At 42.2% G+C, this 21664-nt stretch overlaps 2 protein-coding genes across 5 annotated transcripts in view; one reads left to right on the top strand and one right to left on the bottom strand.

Moving 5' to 3' along the window:
* The window catches only part of LOC106602439 (protein WWC2), a 50990-nt gene extending 40573 nt beyond the window's left edge, over positions 1–10417 (bottom strand). For both annotated transcript variants that reach the window (XM_045716632.2, XM_045716633.2), the window contains exons 1-2: positions 10108–10417; positions 225–334 (exon numbers count right to left, since the gene is read on the bottom strand). In XM_045716632.2, coding sequence (XP_045572588.2) covers positions 225–334; positions 10108–10241 — 244 coding nt within the window. In that variant the 5' untranslated portion in view covers positions 10242–10417. The remainder of the gene's footprint in view (positions 1–224; positions 335–10107) is intronic.
* Positions 10418–19329: 8912 nt separating this feature from the next.
* LOC106602441 (deoxycytidylate deaminase) overlaps positions 19330–21664 on the top strand; it is a 42092-nt gene continuing 39757 nt past the window's right edge. For 2 of the 3 annotated variants that reach the window (XM_045716631.2, XM_014195083.3), the window contains exon 1: positions 19330–19658. In XM_045716631.2, the coding sequence (XP_045572587.1) occupies positions 19618–19658 (41 nt within the window). In that variant the 5' untranslated portion in view covers positions 19330–19617. The remainder of the gene's footprint in view (positions 19659–21664) is intronic. The other variant, XM_014195082.3, reaches the window with a different exon arrangement.

Here is a 21664-nt window from a genome sequence, read left to right as displayed (position 1 = left end):
ACCCCCAAAAAATCGACATGTCTGTCGTGTTGTGTTTGAGAAATTCAAATCCAGTGTCGGGAAATACCCCTGCCAAAACATCTGAGATGGAATCTTTGATGAAACAGCCTGGGGTCCTTTGTTTAGGATGGACAGATCAGTGATTGCCCGGGTGGAAGGCCCAGATGGTTTTGGCATAGACATAATGTTACTGGGGTAACACTGAGGTAAACCTGTCAACTTACTGTTGATGTGGTCGATGTAGTAGATGCCAATCTGAGGGTCGTATGAGGCCTCCCATCCCCACGGTAACTCGTCTCCCACACAGTCCGCAAACGACAGGGGCTTCGTCAACCTGAGAGAGAGAGAGAGAGAAACATACAGTATCTGTACACAGAAACACATGAAACGTCAAGCTAGTGCATATCGTAACCAATATATAAACTACATAAGGTGTTCATTCATATAAAAAGACGAGTAAAAAGAAAAGCCATAAAGGAATCATCCATTACTACAACGCTGGTTTATAGTGACCTCCGTCAGAGGCCATAGACTGTCTAGAACGTTCCATGTGAAAGACCTAGTGACCTTAGAAACTAGAGTTCAGAAAGACAAGCCACTAAACAACAACAACACCACCGGAGCATCCAGCAGTAACAGTGACACATTCCTGACGGACCAAAGTCTAAAGCTGGCATGGTGGTACCACTCACTCAGCTCAGTGTGGCTGGTTGTGGGCTGGGGGAAGTCTGGCTAGACAGGGAGAGAGAAGGGACGCTAAACCACTGTGCCATCTATTTGAGATGCGTTGCCCAAGGACTGGCTGGGTGGTTGCCTGAACATTGTTCCCGCTCTCCTTTCTACTGGTAGTTTGGATGACTTGGCCCATGTAGACAGTAGATGAGAGACAGCCAAGTTCACCGGCGGGGTCATGACAAGATGGGGTTGGAGAACGGGTGTAGGAGTGAGAGGGAGAGAGCGGTTTTGGAAGAATGTGTTCTATCTTTGAAACTCCAAAAAATGTTTGAGAAACTGGGACAGAATCTATATTGAATAAGTCTAAGAATGTGGGCAATGGGTATTAACTTAGCAGTTTAAGCCAAGCCAGCATGCCGCCCGGCGTACTTCACTGTGTTTATTCAGTGCACTCTCACTCTAAGACACACAAACGCTAATGCTAACAAACAGGTGCACACACACACACACACACACAGGCCAACTCTCCTGGCCTGGGCGGCTGTCAGTCTGGTATGCACGCTCCCTCTCGGCTGTAAACGTTAAAAATTAGACAGGCGGTATTCCTGGTATGCCCCCTCGGCTGGGCCGGCCGACTATCGCACTCCGTACACCACCGACGACCTTTGAACTCAGAAGCCAGTCTCTGGACTGGTCTGCTGTCCTCGCACTGTCCTACTACAGGTATTGGCCTACAATGACTATTATCTACAGTTATTACTATGCTAATAGTTTATCATCAGAGTGGCTGTTCAACTGAAGAACGAATGCATGAACCAAGCGTTTGAAAAGCTAAAAACCACATTATCAGTAGACCAATCACTAACATCACACTGATCAAACCAACACTTTACTGTTTGGACACAGGCCCATCACCGAGAAATGTCCTCATACAACACTCAATTAGGTCAGCAGCAACACTAAGCAATGTCAAAATAGAGGCCGTACTGAAGTGACAGGATAGGGACCGCCCTCCTCCCTATCCACTATGGCGTGACTATTGAGAAATCTTCTGACTAGTAGTCTGCCCCTCAGTGTGTGTGTGTGTGTGTGTGTGTGTTTGTGTGTACCACATTCCAGAAATGGATAACTCACTCACACCTTGGCTACCCACCCCGCAATGACATGTCCTCACCTCACCCAACTGCCATGTCACACATTCTGTATCACCATACACACATCATTGTGCTCTGAACCCTCTCTCTCTCACACACACACACACACACACACACACACACACACACACACACACACACAATGGCCAGCCCAACACCTTCATCAGCCCCATACATCACCTCAGGGCACCTCCTTCCCCTGCACAATAACCAAGACTGCTACAAATGACATCATGTCCAAAAGAGAGAAAAGTTAATCTGGCCCTGCACACATCTGAGGACAAATCATTAAGGTTCCCAGCCACACAGTCAGCAGTGGGACACCAAGACCTGGACTGGAGCTTGTTGCTGTTGCTGAGATAAGATATCTGACTGACTAGCACTGATGCGTCCCGACCAAAAGAAGAGGAGCCAAACATCACCACTACAGAGAGGAGTGGGTGTGCGTGTGTGTGAAGAGGAGATACGTGAGGGAGAGATAAGAGGAAGACAACAGGGGAGGTGGGATGGGATGATTGGACGGTACACTGTCCACTGTCGTCATGGTAACAATGATCCAATGTCTCTTGGCCTAGGACTGTTTCTCACCACAATGGTCGGCTGAGGGGACATAAAGAGACTAAAAGAGAATCCCATTAGTCACTGTCTCTGACAGCATCTCCAGAACAGAACAGGCTGGTTGCTGAAGGGTTGAATGGATGTGAGAAACAACCTGTAACCATCCTAATAATGTAAACAATGTGAGTTAGCGCTTTGTTTTCTGGCCAAAGCTAATTTTGCACCTAAGCAATTAGCCTATCAGACCACAACAAAATAAACTATCTGCTACGTCTGGAGAGACGGGCCTACTTTGTTCAAATTCACTTTGACCCCTGTGTCAAGAAATGCTCTACAGAAGAGGCGTGACAGGTGTGCAGGCTTTTGTTCCAGCCCAGCACTGACATCTAATTCAACTGAACGCTACATCCTTGGTTAGCTGAATACAAATGCAAACATACAGCGGCAGGCTACTAGATAGATTCCCCTTTGAAAGAGACACATTGAAAGCCTTCAGCCTAGCCCCTAGGAATATGTTGGCCGGCAAGTGGAGGAGCAGGAAACCGTGGCCTGTGGACGGCCATGTGTGGCGCACATTACAGGACGCGGCCATGTTTTCTGGTCTCCAAGGCTACCACACACTCTTGTTTTTGTCTTCCCTCTATTCTCCCCTTCCTCTCTCTTCTCCCTCTCGTTCAGACTCAAGCACAGACGCCAGCAGCTGTGAAAAGCCACGATTTACATCACTTCTTTTATTGTCGTTCTTCTTCTGTCTCTTTCCCCCCCTTCCGTGCCAACCACGTCATACAAAGCGCCAAAAAAGTAAAGAAGAAAAAAGAGCGAGAGGGAAGACTTTTGTGGCAGAGGCGTGCTTTTACAAATTCGCCCCAATTAAAGGGGTCAAGCTCCAAACCGAGAGGGCCAAGAGAATTTGTGCGTGTGTGTCTGCATGTGAACGTGCGCCTGTGTGTGTATGGGAGGGGAGAAACCTGGGCTGGAGTCTTATCTATGCCTCCTCTTCTGGAAATAAACATTTTTGGGGCTGGAGCAGTGAGGAGAGAGGCATTTACGTTCCTCTCTTTTCTGGGGGATTTAGACAGGGGGGGAGGGAGGGCTCAGGAATGTGGTGCAGCACTCTGACACTGCCTCTTTTTCTCAGCCCCTCTCATAAATCCGAGATCTGGATGGCTGAGCCTGTCAGACGTCAGGGGGAGGAGAGCGAAAGAAGGAGGGAAATAGAAAGGGGGGAGGCAGAGGGGGAAGAGCGAGAGGGGGAGTGAGAAAGAAGAGAGAAGGATGGAGAGCGAGAGAGATTGAAATAATTTGTCAACCATATTGTAGAACCTACATTGTTTTCACAACGTTAAATCACTCCTGTCAGTTAGGCCTTGGCCAATGAAGCTCATTTAAATGTGAATTTGAGATACGAGGGAAAGCAAGGGAGAAAGGTGGAAAAAAGAGAGGGATTCCTTTTTTCTGCCAAAAATGTGTATTCCTCCACTGGACAGCAAGGGTCCCCTCTGCTTGACTGAACAGAACAGGTCTAGTCCCTGGCCTGACTGTAACCATGGGGATGAGAGGGGATGACGTGCAGGTGAAGCATGAGACAGTCTTGGCGCGGCTTGGCGTGGTGCTATGCTAAAGGTGGGAGGGTCCACTTGGATTCCAAGTATACCACGCAAACACCAAAATCTTTTCAAAACGCATCCTTTTGGGATGAATTGGGGGATATTGCGTTGACAGGGTTTGTGCTTTCCAACTTTACTTCATAATACCAGAGTACAGGGGTGGATCATTTGTAAATATGAAACACCTGTTGCTATCTGGCAATGGGAGTTTTCCCAATTCCCATACACAAAAAGTTCCATCCTATGTCAATGGAGAATCATTTATGGACAAATTATACGGATGAAGTGAGTTATTCTTTGTGGCACACTATGCATGTCTTTGTTCCATCTATCCATCACGTCATGGTTATTATGATGCACTGAACCTGTATCTCACAACTAGGGTTGCACATTTTGGGGAATATTCAGAGGTGGAAACTTTCCGTGGGAATTAACGGGAATATATGGGAATTCATGGAAATATATGCAAATTAATATTAATACCATTTAAATGTAGATTTTTTTTGCATTGAATATATTTACCATATCACATGGAGACAGAAACATAAACCTTTTACCGTTTCATAAGTAGACATAATTGCAAATTATTAAATCCTTCCGATATACATTTTTTAAACAATTTAGTTACGAATTGTACTATAATTAAATGAGTTGACTCTTCACATGGGATGATTTCACTGAACAACAAAAGAAAGGTAATATTGAATGATCCCCAATGATCCATCGAATCTCCGAAAAACGTTTTCAACATACATCTGTAAAATGATAGTCTAGAAATGTAAAGCTTTGGTTGTCTTCCTCTCAAGCTTCCATGTCTTCTCCCTGGACCTCCTCAATGTCCACCTCTTGAACATCAGACTCTGGGGCCTCATCTTCACTGTCACTTTCCAACCTTGTTGAGGATGGCTCGTTGTCAGGCTCAAAAAGCCTCACATTTGCCTGGATGGCCACCAATCATACTTATTTCCCTCATTAAAATGCAAATCAATTTATAACATTTTTGACATGCGTTTTTCTGGATGTTTTTGTTGTTATCCTGTCTCTCACTGTTCAAATAAACCTACCATTAAAATTATAGACTGATCATTTCTTTGTCAGTGGGCAAACATATAAAATCAGCAGGGGATCAAATAATTTTTTCCCTCACTGTATCTTGTTCTCCATCTTCTTTTTAAATAGTGAGCCAACATGTTTTCAGCACTTTTATTTCCCTGACCGATGAAAACTAGTTTTCTTATGGTCTCTCTTGTCTCTCTGCCGCAGACATATAGTGAGCAATATGTTTGGAACATCAAATCAAAATTAAATCACAGAATCGAATCGTAGTACATATAGAATCACAATACATATCTTATTGACATCTAACTATCCTGATAATATCATATCTTAAGGTCCCTGGCAATTCCCAGCCCTACAAGCCAGACAGCACAATCTCTCCTGGGCCCATATTCATAAAGAGTCTCAGAGTAGGACTACTGATCTAGGAACAGGTCCACTCTGTCCATGTAATCTTATTGATTATGATCTAAAAGGTTAAACTGATCCTGGTTCAGCACTGCTAACATGAGAATATTTTTTTAATACAGGCCCTGAACTAGCTTTGTACCTATATAACGTAGGTACATGACTTAATGACGCCACATAATATTTTGCGCTACACCTGCAACATAGCATTCCTAACCTAGCCCACAATGTCTGCTGTGTGGATCGAGCAGTCAACAAGTCAAGCAGTCATTTGAAAGAGTAAGAAAAGTTCAACTCAAAGACAACTCAAAGGCGAAATCCATTGACGCCAAGATAATGGAATTCATTGCCCTTGACAATCAACCCTCTGTTGTGGGTGATGTTGGCTTTTGTGACTGGTCAAGCACCGGTACACACTAACGTTACCAAGTGCGCTATTGTTCAGATGTTGCCCTACCGGAGTTACACAGTAATAGCGTCACTGCTATTAGCTTCACGACATACTATGGAACGCCATTTGAGTCTTTGCGTATCAAAAAAGATACACGTCAAATAACACTATTTGACAATAACACTATTTGACACGTTAAATAAGCTTTTATTTGGCGCGTCATATAACACAGTTCTATTATAGAATGTTGTGTGTTCTGAATTTGCATGTGCAATCCAAGTGCCACCACTACTATCTGTAGCACTGTCAAATCTGCAACTTCTGGGGTAGCTAGCTAGCTTTAGCTTGGTACCTAGCTAGCACCAATACAACCAGCCTGAAAACAATGACCAGTAGAAACTGCAGTCATTTTCACTATTCTTAGCAATGATTTAGGAATCCTTGTGAGTAAGTATTAGCTAGATAGCCACTTGTTGTTCGCCTACTGAAATTGAACTTCAGTTCATGAAAATAAATAGCTAGCCAGCTACTTAAACCTGTTTCCCAAAGCTAACGTCATAAGCAGCCAGCTAGCTTCATCTGGCTAGTGAGGCTCGACCTGCCGGGTTATGTGTTGTGAAGCTAGCCACAATAAGGATTAGGCACAATAGTGGAATTTGCGGTTTGCCTTCAAAATAATAGTACCACTTTGAAAGTGATGCAGAAGGTTACAATTGGTGGAATCATGCCATATTTAGACTAGATCATGTTAAACAAGGTTGGAATGTGAGGCAATGAAACGGGGTATCTACTCGGTGACACCCACAGAACACAACTGTGAAGAGTTTACACAAATATTAGCGTTGTAGCTCTTATCATGGGACTGTGACTGTGTGAAAACACCTCCCCAGTCAGCCTATTGTGTGTATTGACATTCATATTGCACTGTACAGCTTTACCTAAGGATTGGGGATCAATGAAATGGGGTAACAGTCTACTCAATACCCAATATATTTTTTCCCAACGTCCTCCTCAGAGTTATCAGACTCCAAAACATCCACACAGTATTGTTTTTCCTCTGGAATAGTGTTCAATACACATAGGTTGACAATAAATGTGGCTCAATTCACAGTTGTTTCAGAGTCCCGCAATAAGTAATACGATGCTAACGTTTCTGGGTATCACTGAGTAGACTGATACACCATGTCATTGATCCACAATCCATAGGTAAGGCTGTACAGTGAAATAAGTATGCCCCCAATGCAATTCTAAAGTACTTATTTAATCTTTATTTAACTAGGCAAGTCAGTTAAGAACAAATTCTTATTTACAACGATGGCCTACCCCGGCCAAACCCAGACGACGCTGGGACAATTGTGCGCCGCCCTATGGGACTCCCAATCACGGCCGGATGTGATACAGCCTGGAGTCAAAACAGAGACTATAGTGACGCTTCTTGCACTGAGATGCAGTGCCTTAGACCGCTGCCTCCATGGGTGTGTGTTAACTATTTGACTGTACTAGAATGCTTAAAAGGCCACTTAAATTTTAAATATCGGTTATCGTTATTTGGGGGCAAGGAAAATATTGGATACCGGTATATGCCAAAAATGTCATATTGGTGCATCACTATCTCAAAGTGCAAAGTAGGTCGGATGAGTAAGTTGATCCTAGATCTGTGCCTACCTGCAACTTCTCTCCTGAACATGACTGAGAGGTGTAGCAGAGGTGGAAAGAGCAGGGCATGCCGCCAAAACTCCGGCCGCCGGTAATTAGTCAAGCAAACCCTCTTATCTCAGTACACACAATCTTTATAACGGTTATGTTCTTCACAACAATGTATCGACAGACGATACAGGGCCAGTACCAATAGTAGCCTAATAGTAGAGCTACATATCCCCATGGGTCAAATATGTTTTTACAATATATGATTTCTTCCCCTCTGAACATATCACAGTAAGGTCCTTTCTGAGCCTGGGCCAAGATTGAGATTGTGAAAAGGGGCTGAGTATGATTCCCTTCCACCCTGACACGGCATCCTAGCATGCTTGACGATTAACACCGTTCTAGAATGAGAGGTATTAGCCTATCATTCTAGGAGGTTCATATCATTCTAGAATGTGTAGAATCTAGACGCAGTTCAGGTGGAGGGAGGGAACCGTGGATAATGATGATTTGGCTTGTTTCTAAGTGGGAGCAACTTGATGAATATCATTCACCTGGTGGTGTTGGTGGTTGTCTCATAGGAGTGGCTGGCGTGCCACCTATTATAGGCTAGCAGTTTTCTAACATTATAAGGCATTAAGACACACTATAGAAGCATTTGGCTTCAATTATACCCTTGCTCATTTAGCTTAGGGGGGTCTGAGTGAGCACAGACTGGAACATCTGTTTTCAGCACAGTGTCACATGGCCTTCTCTTTCGACTCTTTAGGTTTCAATCAGCAACACACATCTGACATAGATATGATGAGGCGTCAATATGACAACAATATAGGACTACTGTTGCCATTGATATGAAGCAAGTTGATTTAAATAATAGAACTTAGGCTAATGACTAGAATTGTTCAGTCATTGAGCACTTTAATCAAGCGACCCATGTTCTATCTATGCATGACACGACACTGTAACGTACAACTAAATTAGCATTAACGAATCTCACATTTCCATAGGGCAGCTAGGCATTATCCTTCCATTAGGGCTGGACTTTCTGACCAATTATCCTCATAATTAGAGCTTAATGGTTTGTCATAAGTGGCTTGTGTCGTGTGGTGAACCCTATGTAATAAAACCCTGGTAAGAAAGACCTCAATTGAATTAAGTGTGCGTGTCAATACCAGCTAATGTACAGAATTAGCCTATTATTGAAAGCAATGGGCAAGGTTTCTTCCTCCCCATGAAATTAGCCCTTAATAATATGCCAATCAAATATTGATTAGTGAGCTAGAGCAGACTTGATCATAGGAGGCCACATACATCGGCACCAGAGGAAACATTTTATTTTATTTAACTTGGCAAGTCACTTAAGAACAAATTCTTATTTACAATGACAGCCTACCTCGGCCAAACCCTAACCCTGATGACGCTGTGTCAATCTCGCGCCGCACTATGGGACTCCCAATCACAGCTGGTTGTGATACAGCCTGGAATCGAACCAGGGTCTGTAGTGACACCTCTAGCACTGAGATGCAGTGCCTTAGACTGCTGCGCCACTCGGGAGCCCCTAAATTTGGGGGATCTCAGATTCCCATATTTTTCATGACAATTTAATCAAACATTTACAGAAGCCAAAACGGTAACTTAGGGAAGATGGAGCTTTAAAAAAAAAGTGGCATAGATTTGACCATTTCGGATGTGAGTGATGGATTATCAGGGTCCTTTCAGGGAGTGCAGGAGACTCCACTTTCTTCACTAGCGTTTCTGCTTAGCATTTTAATTGCCTTTTCATAGAGAACTAGATAGTAAGTATAGCCATCTGTAATGAAATAGCTTATTTTACTGTAATAACTTTAGTATTGCTTTTATTTTGTACATATTTGCTTCTCTGGAGGAATGGGTGTAACGTTATAGCTTCTTTTACTGTAATAACTTTAGTATTGTTTTTTTTTTTTTGTACCTATTTGCTTCTCTATTGGAATCATATGCAGTAGAAGTTCTAGAATCTCAGCAACAACAGAGCTCACGAGTTTGCTGTAGTTGCATAAAATGAGCACGTTGGTTTGATAGCTTGCTAGCTCATAAGAATAAGGGTGCTAGCTACGTTAGCTAGCTTTGACTTGTTGAATCCTCATTGAAATTGTGAAACAGTTAGCTAGCTAAAGTTAGCATCGTAAGGAATTTATTCCAAATCATGGCATGAGAAAGTTAGCTATCCAGTTAGCAAACTATAGCTAGCTGCTAGCTACATCCGGCATAGCCAGCTGAAATTCTATTTCTCTAAACTATGCAACTAGGTATCAGTTATCACAGTTTTTGCAATAGCTAACGTTAGATATGTTCAAATGACACGTTCTGCACGTCCTTGCAATACCATTAGCTATGCTAGCTAACTTAGCAAAGGCGTGTTGATAGTTTCACACTATAAGAATACATCTAGCTAACGTACTGTAATAGTTTACATTTAACGTTACTGTTCAAGGCATTCACTTGTTCGAACCCCTTTTGTTTCGATACGTAAAAGTGTGTATAAACTGTTTATAAACTGTTTATGAACTGTTTACAAACGCTGCCCCTGTCAACTTCGCAACATTTCGCAAACAGCCACTCTCTTGCTCGTTACCTGTCCCTCGGGTCTATCCAACTTGTTTGTTTAGTGTTGTGGTCGATATAAAACACTTTGCCGTCAAAGTCCCTTGCTTCTTCCCAGCCGTCGGGTAACGGCAGCTGGCCATTCCCCTTTCTAGGCATGTTCATCTTCTAAATGTTCCGCCATAAGTACGGTAAAAACTCCAGTGGAATACTAAAAAGCGACGAAAAACTCAGTAAAGATCCATGTTTTGCCTTCCCCTGTCCTCCATCTTGGGTTCCTAGCTGAACACATAGGCCCGGACAGACAGACTTGACTCCGTTCCCAGCCAACGGAACATTAGCATATCATTAGCATAAATCTATTTGCATGCACATTCCTGAGTGTTGCATTCCTGCGGCTTAACCCTTTCCAAGACATCACCAGTGGAATATGTGTTGTCAACTTGTTACACTGGTTCAATCGAAGTATTTGGTCCCATACCCACGGTCCCATTCCCCATTCCAGACGAGCGGGACACATTACACCGCCGCCGCGTTAAATAGTTTTGTTATCGGACGCTGTCGCTTTATGCAAGAACTGGGAGAAAAAGTTTTGGAGTGGTGAAATATGCACAATTGCAAAATATAGGCAGATAGGATGATGGGACAGTGACAGGGATAAAATATGATATGTCCCCAGATAATTAAATATCTACATAAACTTTGGGAAAATCATTCTTGAACATAATAATAGAGAAAGTTTAATAACACTGCATAACTTTAATAGGAAAAATCTGTGATTGCTGTAATACAAAAAAGTATTTTATTAGTGTCTGTACTGAACTGGTAAAAGGTAATTGTGATACGAATAAGGGGGATAAATTACTCCATTAGGGTGTGGTGCCTCAACTTTTTGTAAAGGGCATCCTATAAGCCTATAGGCCTATACACTGGGTGTACAGAACATTATGAACACCTGCTCTTTCAATGACATCGACTGACCAGGTCAATATTAGGAACGTGTTCTTAATGTTTTGTACACTCAGTCTATCAGTGTTATAGCATATGTTATAGACTTATATTTTCTATTTCTGACTGTTATGGGTGAATCAGTGCATATTTCAGCTTTGTAAATAGGCCTGACGGATAGGCAACACGTGATTATCTAGAGACCTGCTGATTCTCACGCATAGATCAATAATAAAAGTAATAGACTAACAGCATTGTTTTTGTGGCTAGTGAAATAATCACATTGCTCTTCACTCCTGCGGTTAAACATCAGCTGTAATCCTGCAAGGCATTATGGAGTCACACTACAGGGTACGTAGGCTACAAGACATTGCCTTGAGTGAACTCTGGGCCAGGGGGAAAAACACCAGTTTTATTCATGCAATTTCAATCGCTTGTCTGTTCTCTTTGGGCAAGGATGCAATTTGACACATTTTCTGTACAAATAATCGGAAAACGTTTATCTCCCCTTCAAAAGGAACTATAGTGAGACAATCTATTTCTAGGAATACACAGACTGTGGATGTTCTTTTCTTTTTCAAACTTTTCCCAACCATTCTCAACCAATTGTTGCCTTTTTGTTAACTTCTGTCCATGGCAATATGAATCCTTTTTACTTTATGAGAGAACCTTTGACCCCCTGTAGGTGGGCCTTTTCAGAAACAGATTTGTGATAAAAGTTCATTCTCTGAACAAAGCTGGGATATGTCTTTATCTCAGAGTCTGTGCGATGTAGTTTTCGGATGTGAGGTACACAGCACCTTTCTCTTTCCTCTCCTCATCTCATCAGCCTCGCAGGGTGCTCATTCAGACCAGGGAGGAGATGGAGAGGGCAGTCAGGTCAGAAGGGCAGAGCTGGAAATATTGTTTGAAATTCAAGAGAGCAATGAAGTAATACAGAGAGGTAGATAGTGAGACAGACAGAGGGGAAGAGAATAGATGGAAGACGGGTCAGTGTAGGGCAGGGCCGGAGTTATTGTTGATATGACATTCAAGAGAGGACATGAACAATAGGGAAGTTGAGAGACAGAGAGGGAGGAGAGGAGATGGATGAGAGGTCCCAGTGGGCACGAACTGTTTGAATCAATGTTGTTTCAATGTAATTTGTCAACATATTGTGACTTGGAATCTATGTGGATAATACATTGGATTTGCAAAAAGTCATTTGTTGTTTTGAGGGTGCAATTTCTAACACAGAATTACGTCATCATGGTAACCTCAATTCTAGACAAACCCTTATATAATATGTTGAATTTGTACCTTTGAAATAGTGGATATAACGTTGAAGATTTAACACTATCAGAAAAAAACAATAGTCTAGGCCGCACCTCCTACAGGAGAGTTAATCTATCTACAGCTATCCATCTGGTCTCCCATCCAGAGTTTTAAACAGTCCTGCTTAGCTTTGATATTTGTCACTGACTACAACCAATGTCCAATCATGAGAATTATTATTGAGAGATCTCTTCATAACTAAATAGATTCACTGTTGCTATCGAAGTCATTCCAAAGGGTAGGCTTAATAAAGAAAATGAAATCTAACCATACTCTCTAAGTCATTTAGGCCTATGTAACATTTGCAGTCATCAACAGCTATTGTTTCAATTCAACCCAGTGTTAAACTAAAAATAGACAATACATATAGATAGGCCTAGGGCTTCAAGCTTTGGTTGATGTCAAATGTAATTTTAACTTGCCTATTAACTTGTCGACAAGTTAACAAATTATATGTTGGATTCACGTCTCCGACTAAATTAAAAAAAAAGTTTAAGAATAGGATTAATCCAGTGGCTAAGATGAAATCTCCTTTAATGTTGATATTTGGTTGTGTTGTCAACCAAACACAATTCTATATGACTTGTAAAGTTAAGGCTATCTTACAAACTAATGTAACAGTTTTTATTAAACCTTAAAATGAGTAACTAAACCATGGCCACATTTTGAGGTTACTGTAACTATGAAAGTATGCATGTTCAAGATAGCATGCGTAGGTCGCAGATCTGTGGAGATCTTCACAATATAAATATCTGTCGCAGAATCTCGAACAGCATTGATCACTTGCAAATGTACTTTCAATGTATTCTCAACTACAATCCAGGTCATTTTGTTGTTGTATAAATACAAAATATCTGACATTGTCGTCCCATTTGAACTTTGCTGTGCTTTTAAATGGTTGAGAGTGCGGTGATAACACATTTAGATGACAACTAAGCAAAAAAATCGGACATTGTTTTTCTATTGGAATTTGGTTGTGCTTTCAGATAGTTGAAAGCGTAGTGATAACACATTGGGAATTCAACAAACTTATGGCAGTCTTTTCGAGGGGGTGAATAAAGGCCCATTGATCAACGTCTCAACCAAAAATGTCCACGTTAAAATGACATGGTGAGCCCAGTGGGGTGGTAAATAAGACAGGAAGTTTGATAGATGATGAAAGCAAGAAATAGATCAAGAAGAGTTGGAGAAGAAAGAGGGAGGAAGAGAGAGAGAGCAAGGGGGGAGGAGAGGAGAGAATAGCTCAGGACTGCCATTTCTGCAGTGCTGCTGACTACGCAATATGATGAAATAAATCATTCTCACATCGCTACTGGTAAACATCTTTGTCTTTTGTTTTTTCCCCGACTATCTCCAAACTCAATTTGGTAGATCTGGGACATTCCCGACCTTTTGATCTGATTTGCTGAACGTGCAGGAATCAAATTAGTAGAAAACCAGAAGCTTCTACTTTCCTTCCATATCTTCTGTCACATTTGATAAATGGATACCAGTGGATGCTGCTGAGAGAAGGATGGCTCATTCCAGCCATTATTATGAGCTGTCCTCCCCTCGCCAGCCTCCACTGATGGATATTTCGGGGATGGTGACTGGCTGCCATCTTAGTTTTGGGTGGAATAGCAATGCCCTACAAGTAAACACTTGAGTAAATGTATTTATTTATTTCACCTTTATTTAACCAGGTAGGCAACTTGAGAACAAGTTCTCATTTACAATTGCGACCTGGAAATTAGGGATACAAAGTATATTGAAACAGGTGCTAAACACAGGTGTGGTTCCTGAGTTAATTGAACAATTAATATTCCATCATGCTTAGGGTCATGTATAAAAATTCCTAGTTGGCCATTATTTTGGCTACCATGGCTGGAAAAAGAGATATCAGTGACTTTGAAAGATGGGTCTCAAAGGAGCATAGGGGGTTTTAAAGGGTGTGTGTATCTTAGTTACCAGATCTCCCAATTGAACACTGCTCTTTGACCTGGTAACGAGGACCACAATGGAAATAAGTCTTGTTCATTTATTCGTTCATGTGTTCCTTTGTTCATCCATTCACTCATCCTATTTGTTAATTCATCCATCCTTTCACCCACCCACCCACCCACCCATTCAGTCATTCATTCACCTATCGATCCATCCATATATCTTTCCATCCATGCATTCACTCATCTATCCATTTCACCTGGTACAGCTCTTACTGGGTGACCAGGGCATCCTGGGCGACTGTCAGGTACTCCTTCAACATCCTCTCCTGCTCCTTCCTCCACTCCGCCCGGGGGTTCTCTAGCTGGGTACTCTCTAGAGAGGGGAGAATGACATCAATGAGATCTACTCCCATAAACAAATTATGATGATAATACTTTATATTTGTAGCCTCTTTTTGTGTCATACAGCTACAGCATGCCAGAACACTGATTCAGATATACAGGTAACTGCCAAAGTAATGGGAACACTTGAGTAAATGAGGGATACAAAGTATATTTAAAGCACGTAGTTTCACACAGGTGTGGTTCCTGAGTTAATTAAGCAATGAATATCCCATCATGCTTAGGGTCATGTATAAAAATGCTCTGCAGGCTATTATTATTCACAAGCATTTTGCTACAATCGCATTAACATCTGCTAACCATGTGTATGTGACCAGTAAAATGTGATTTGATTTGGTCCATTATTTGGCTACCATGGCTATGCCCTCATAGGATGAAATATTCCCTCATCCACAGGGCACGAGTGGTCACTGAATAGTTTGATGAACATAAAAAAGATATAAACCCTATGCCATGGCCGTCTCAGTCACCAGATCTCAACACAATTGAACACTTATGGTAGATTCTGGAACGGCACCTGAGACAGCGTTTTCCACCACCATCAACAAAACACCAATGATGGAATTTCTCGTGGAAGAATGGTGTCACATCCCTCTAAATAGAGTTCCAGACACTTGTAGAATCTAAGCCAAGGCGCATTAAAGCTGTTCTGACGGCCTGTGGTAGCCCAACACCCTAGTAAGACACTCTATGTTGGTGTTTCCTTTAATTTGGCAATTACCTGTACATTCTAATGAACCAACAGATGCTTCTTTAAGGGTCACACAAAATCCTTTCAAGAATTTCACTTTAAACCACCAAGACAGAGAGATACAGTATCTTCCATTAATTTCAATATTTCCAGGAAAATACAGATAAACACTTGTTCATCAGTTTTCTCTGAGTTCTCCATAGACTTCATTGTGTGGTGGTGGTGAAGCTTTAGCTGCTAAGCACATTTCTGGAGAGTTAGGTCAGTGGGCTCTCCGCTCTACTTGTGGTTTAACACGAGAATTCCGCAGCATTCTTGTCGTCGGTAGTCATGTGCTACATCCCAAATAGAACCCTATTCCCTACATAGTGAGATAATGATTGGGCCCCTGGTCAAAAGTAGTGCACTATATAGGGAATAGGGTGCCATTTGACACTCAGACGTGGCTTTCTTCAGATGCTACCTCTGGTTCAGTCCTCTACCGCTATTAGCTAAGCTGCTAAAATTGCTCTAATGGTAAGTAGAGCTTTGATGTTGCTGAGAGCAGTTCCACCCGTCTTTCCCCACTTAAATCATTTGCCCCCCAGCAACCCCTTCAAAGCGAAAGTCAGCTCAAAGTTACCTGTTTTATCCCCTAAACTCACTTTAACTGTAAAACATTCCATTGAACAATTCTTCTACAGCAGAATTAGCTCGAACGTACTCAAACTGACTAGAATAAGTAAGTTGCATAATGATGAGGTCTATTTTAGCAGTAATCTGTCACACTATACATTGACATAGGATATCGCTCAAGCACTTGTACAGATACGGACACCTATGGTACGGCGCTAGGACATGACGTCAGGGGTTAAAAGGTATGAAGTAATTGGATTGAAGTTGATACCTTTGTTACCCTTCTAGAAGTCTCGTTTCCATCCGATATGTGTGTGTAAGTCTGGCCAAGTGAGACTACCTTTTCGGACCAGTCAGTCAAACACCATTTTGAGAAGGGCACCATCATGAGTTTGACATGGTCAACATGAGGCAGAAGGAAACATCTTTGGTGGAAATAGAGCCTGCATCAAAGAGAGAGAGAGAGAGAGAGAGGAGAGAGGAGAGAGAGAAAAGGTTAGTTGTCAATACACTCCCTATTCAACTCAAACAAACACCTAAACAAACTTCTGAAATACATATTTACGTAATCAACAACATCATGAGTGATGCATTCCTTAGGAAAAAGTCATTTTAATCGGTTTAGCAACAGTGGAATTCAATGCATCTGGCCAATATCTCTTGGAGATCCATTCCTCCTGAAAGTGGCAGAAGGGGGAGGGAGAGTGAGGGGCAGAGAGAGAGAGAGAGTGAGAGAGAGTGTGCTTACTACAGCAGGAAGATGTGTGACCTGTTGCCACAAGAAAATGGCAACCAGTGAAGAACAAACACCATTGTAAATACAACCCATATTTATGTTTATTTATTTTCCCTTTTGTACTTTAACTATTTGCACATCGTTACAACACTGTATATAGACATAATACGACATTTGAAATGTCTTTATTCTTTTGGAACTTCTGTGAGTGTAATGTTTACTGTTCATTTTTATTGTTTATTTCACTTTTGTTTATCTACTTCACTTGCTTTGGCTATGTTAATTAACATATGTTTCCTATGCTAATAAAGCCCTTTGAATTGAATTGAATTGAATTGAATTGAGAGAGAGACCCATACCATATGCCAGACCGACTGAGCAGCGGGCCTATTACCCACAATGCAGGAGGTCATTTCAATGTAAAAGGACCCATGAGTACCAACATGTGAAGTTCATAGGAGCAAATTTCATTGGAAAATTTCTTGTTACTTACAACGTCATGCTAATCACATTAGCCCACATTAGCTCAACCGTTCCGCGCGGGGGTCACTGCTCCCGTAGAGGTTTTAAAGGGTAGTAGAAATACATCAAAACACAATAATGTTGAAGTAAAGACCCCTGCCAACTAATATCAACCCATATTTAGTTTGGGATAAATTATTTGCCGTCTGCAAGTTTAAGAAACAATGCCTTGTGCTTTGAAATTCCTTTACCAAAAACCCACATACTGTATCTTTAAGATATTTTCTAATTTCAAGGCACAAGGCAAAGTTCACAGAAGTAACAAGTAAAGATAGACATACCAATTAGCTAGTGTTTTTACTGGTATACATTTGTTTATGTTTATGTTTATGAATTTTTAAGTGATTAAAACTTGTAATTATGTTACCAAATCACTAACGGAATTACTGCAATTGAATTGGCTACAATGAGAAATCATAGTAGTCGCAAACCATAGCTAGGTCACTTGCTACTGTCTTCCCTTCCACAGCTGCAGTTAATTTGACCTCTCCCGGAACTTACCAACTTACCAGCTTTCCATTTACTGTAACCAGCATCTGCACCCACTGAGCACCGACCGACACCGGACATCCATAGACGTTAAAAAGTAGGTGAAATTTGGTCAGTCCGCCCTGGCCTTAATTTCATTCGACATAGTTTTTTTTGGTCCGGACCAGCCTTGATTTCAACGTCCACAGGCGTAGATTGGTTTAGACCAAATCTGAACCAATCATAGACGTCTATGTTTCATGAGTTTGGAAAGCACAATACAGTACAGTACAGTGAAGTGCAGTGGAGTACAGTAGAGTGCAATACAGTAAAGTAAAGAAAAGTAGAGTGTAGTTCAGTACAGTAGGCCTACAGTAAAGTAGAGTTCGTCACAGTACAGTAGAGCACAATAGAGTAGAGTACAGTATAATGTACTGTATTGTACTGTACTCTACTGTACTCTACTTCAGTGGTTCCCAACCAGGGGTACTAGGACCCCTGGGGTACTTGGCCTATCCACAGGGGGTACTTGAGAAGACTCGTGAGACCATAGGCCTACTGGTAAAATGCACATGAGGGGGTAAATCAGGGGTACTCCGGAGAGCAAAATAGTTGGTGGTACAGTAACCGAAAAGGTTGAGAACCACTGCTCTACTCTACTGTCCTGTACTGAATTCTACTATACTGTACTCTACTGTCCTGTACTGAATTCTACTATACTGTACTCTACTGTGCTGTGCTGTGCTGTCCAAACTTGTGAAACATAGACGTCTATGATTGGATCAGATTTGGTCTGGTCCGGACCAACCAAATCTGTAGGCCGTCATTGTAAATAAGAATTTGTTCTTAACTGACTTGCCTAGTTAAATAAAGGTTCAATGAAATAAAAGAAAACAAACGTGGTCTTGTTTGGGGGCAGAACTCATTAGAATAATGGCACGTTTGTAGAATAATACCCATATATGCAAAGGAGGATATTGCATATTTCTCCCTTTGTGTACCTATTCAGGATACATCACCAGGCTAAATTCCCAATCTGGTCTTCATACTGTACCATCATGGCCACCTAATCATCCCCCTTCCTCTCCCCTGTAACTATTCCCCAGGTCGTTGCCGTAAATGAGAACGTGTTCTCAGTCAACTTACTTGGTGAAATAAGGGTAAAATAAAATGCAGAGAATTCTATAAATAGGGATTTCTGTGTAGTACAGATCTGGGACCCATGATGTAATTCTGTTACCGTAATTCAGTTACCAAGTGAAATCCACTTCACTTACTGTAGTTCAATAACCAAAATATATTTTTTCAAACTCAAGGTGTCATGTCATAGCTGACACCCCATTCTTTCTGCAGACATCTTTGAATCTCAATTCAGGGCAGATATTTAACATCGTTTTTGGAAAACCTAGCCACATAGAACAAGGAGCTAGCTGTGTGGCTGTGTGTGTCATCACAGAGAGTCAGAGGTGTTACTGTAATTGTTCTTCCCTGATGCAGATGTAAAGTTCGGTAACATAATTATGGTACAATCTCCCTTATTTTATCTGTGGTTTTAGTAAGACGCATGACTGCCACGTAGTGGCGGGGGAGGATATATTCTGTCCCCTCACTTTACTGTTTTTGGTCGTATGCTGCTTCAGTTTACAGTGGCAGAGAGCACACATTTCGCAGGTTTTACATGTTGCACACAGAAGTCCACCTTGGAATACTAACTGTAGTTTGTCGCGCTACAGATGTTTGTTGAACAAGACAACCACGTGGACTTACACGTTCCCTAATATAGGCTGGTGGTTGGACCTCGTGACATTTTCAAGCGCGGGAGATTTCCATGCTTGTGTTGTGTCCTACGTCCTATCTGTGACGCAGTATGCAAGTATCAGCTAGGCGCCACATCACATGTAGCTTGCCAGCACAGAAACAAAGATGAGCCAAGAAATTAACAACGAGACATCTCAACTGAATGGGTGACTTTTTTGTTTTTACTTTTCACTTTGAAGTTAGCGGCGAATTGTCAGTTGTTTGGTTGCATGCGTTTTACAGTAGTACTAGCTAGTTAGGCTAAGTAGTAGTAGCTAGCCAGCTAACTCCTTCAGTTCTTTGATAACACACAACGCTACAACTTCAATAAATAAATATAGCTCGCGTTTGTTGTTAGCAGCATTTTCAGAAAGTCATTAGACATGTAAGATAGATAGCTAGCTAAGTTACTGTACAGTGTATTGAAATAAGGTCACATTAAAGCTAGGCACTTAGCTATAATGTATACCTGCCGAAAAACTACGAACTGCATTGGGAACAAGGGTTGTGGGTGAGTGTGTGTGTGTGTGTGTGTGTGTGTGTGTGTGTCTGTGTGTGTCTGTGTGTGTGTGTGTGTCTGTGTGTGTGTGTGTGTGTGTGTGTGTGTGTGTGTGTGTGTGTGTGTGTGTGTGTGTGTGTGTTTCTCTCTCTCGACACAGAAAGTCAGGAAAAGGATTTCACACCTTAGAAACCACGGTAGCCATTCTCAGGATAAAATATCATCCTATCCTCTTCAGACATGATTATCACTTAGTCCCCCCCCCCTCCTGTGTCTGTTTTGTATTTAGCATCAGGTAATATTCTCCCTACTCCCCTTAGTTCCCTATCCCATCTTGGTGAAAGACATGGTGGTGGGATGTGTAAGATGTAGAATAGGGATCCTGCATAAGCCGTGACACACACACACCGTTTCTCTTCAGCTGAAACTAGTGCAAAATGAATCCATGGCCCTCAAAAAGGGATGATGTGTGCCCCCCCCCCCCCCCACCCTAGAGTGTGTGCCCATGGAATGGCAGCAGTGTTGGCACAGGGAATAAGCTAACACGCATGAGGGCAATGAGGACAAACACACACATCCCACACACACTACTCCTAGTCCCAACCACACTGTCACTCTGACTCTGTGTCAAATGTCAAACACGAGAAGCACTCTAGCTCCACCGTAACATGCCCTCAACCGTCTCGCACACACCTGAGGGGTTCCCGTCGCCCAGCAGAGTGCCAGGAGCCCAGAAAGGTGAAGAGGACCTGAGCCAACCCCTGTGGCCCCTGGCCCTCTTCACCACCACTTTTAGCTGGCTGAGGGCCCACTTTGGCTGTTTTGATCCCCCAAAATGAGCCGGTGCCTCCCAGGGCCTTTCTACAAGCTCGATAACAGTCTCTTTGCACCGTGATTTCACGCTGTTATGAAGGCTTGAGTTCCGGATGTGGTTGATTGAAATCTGGATGGCATTTTGAGACTGGTTGCATTATGTTTAGCCTTCATAAATATTTTTCAGTGTACGGCACACCGCTGTTCTCTTTTTACTAGTTCAGCCTTCAAATGTATTCGACTCTCTGCCCTGCTTACACTTGTATCACCTTCATTGACGTGAAGAATGCTTTGGCTGAAGGCCTATACCTTTCCCATATCAACCCTCAGCCTGAACTCTTTAGGCTGCCTTCAGAGTAACTGTTGCTTGCCATCGAGTTGACAGTTTGATCATGTTCTTCTGACCAAGCTCTGCGTTTGCATTCTCATCATTGCTGTGAAGAATGCTGGGGCTGTAGGCTAGGCATATAGGCCTGTCTATTCCATATCAACTCTGAACTGGTTGCAACCATAAATGTCCTATTCAATTCCTAGTTCTATGGTAGCAGCCATAGGGTGCATGTATTTAGTTGACAGTTAGGTCTCGTACCTCTGACCTTTCCATCCCCACGCAACATGCACGTTGGCAAACTTGGCATTCCGAGGGGCCTTCCTGCCTTCCCTAATACCACTCACTAAGTCGAGCGTCCCTTTCTGACCGGCTTTGTGCACTTTCACTAAACCAGGTAGCCTAATGCCTTAATTTTCAAAATTCTGTTCCCAGATAGAGCCTACGAAATAGGGCCGAGTATAGCCAGGAAAAGTCCAATTTTGACGTGCTGCTTGGAAGCGAGATGATAGCCTAATCCTCCCGCTCATTAA

Source organism: Salmo salar, chromosome 04 (genome assembly GCF_965601325.2).
Source record: "Salmo salar chromosome 04, fSalSal1, whole genome shotgun sequence".
In the NCBI taxonomy this organism is placed as follows: Eukaryota; Metazoa; Chordata; class Actinopteri; order Salmoniformes; family Salmonidae; genus Salmo; species Salmo salar.
The sequence above is the reverse complement of the archived record's forward strand: the minus strand, read 5'-3'. Positions and strand labels throughout refer to the sequence as shown.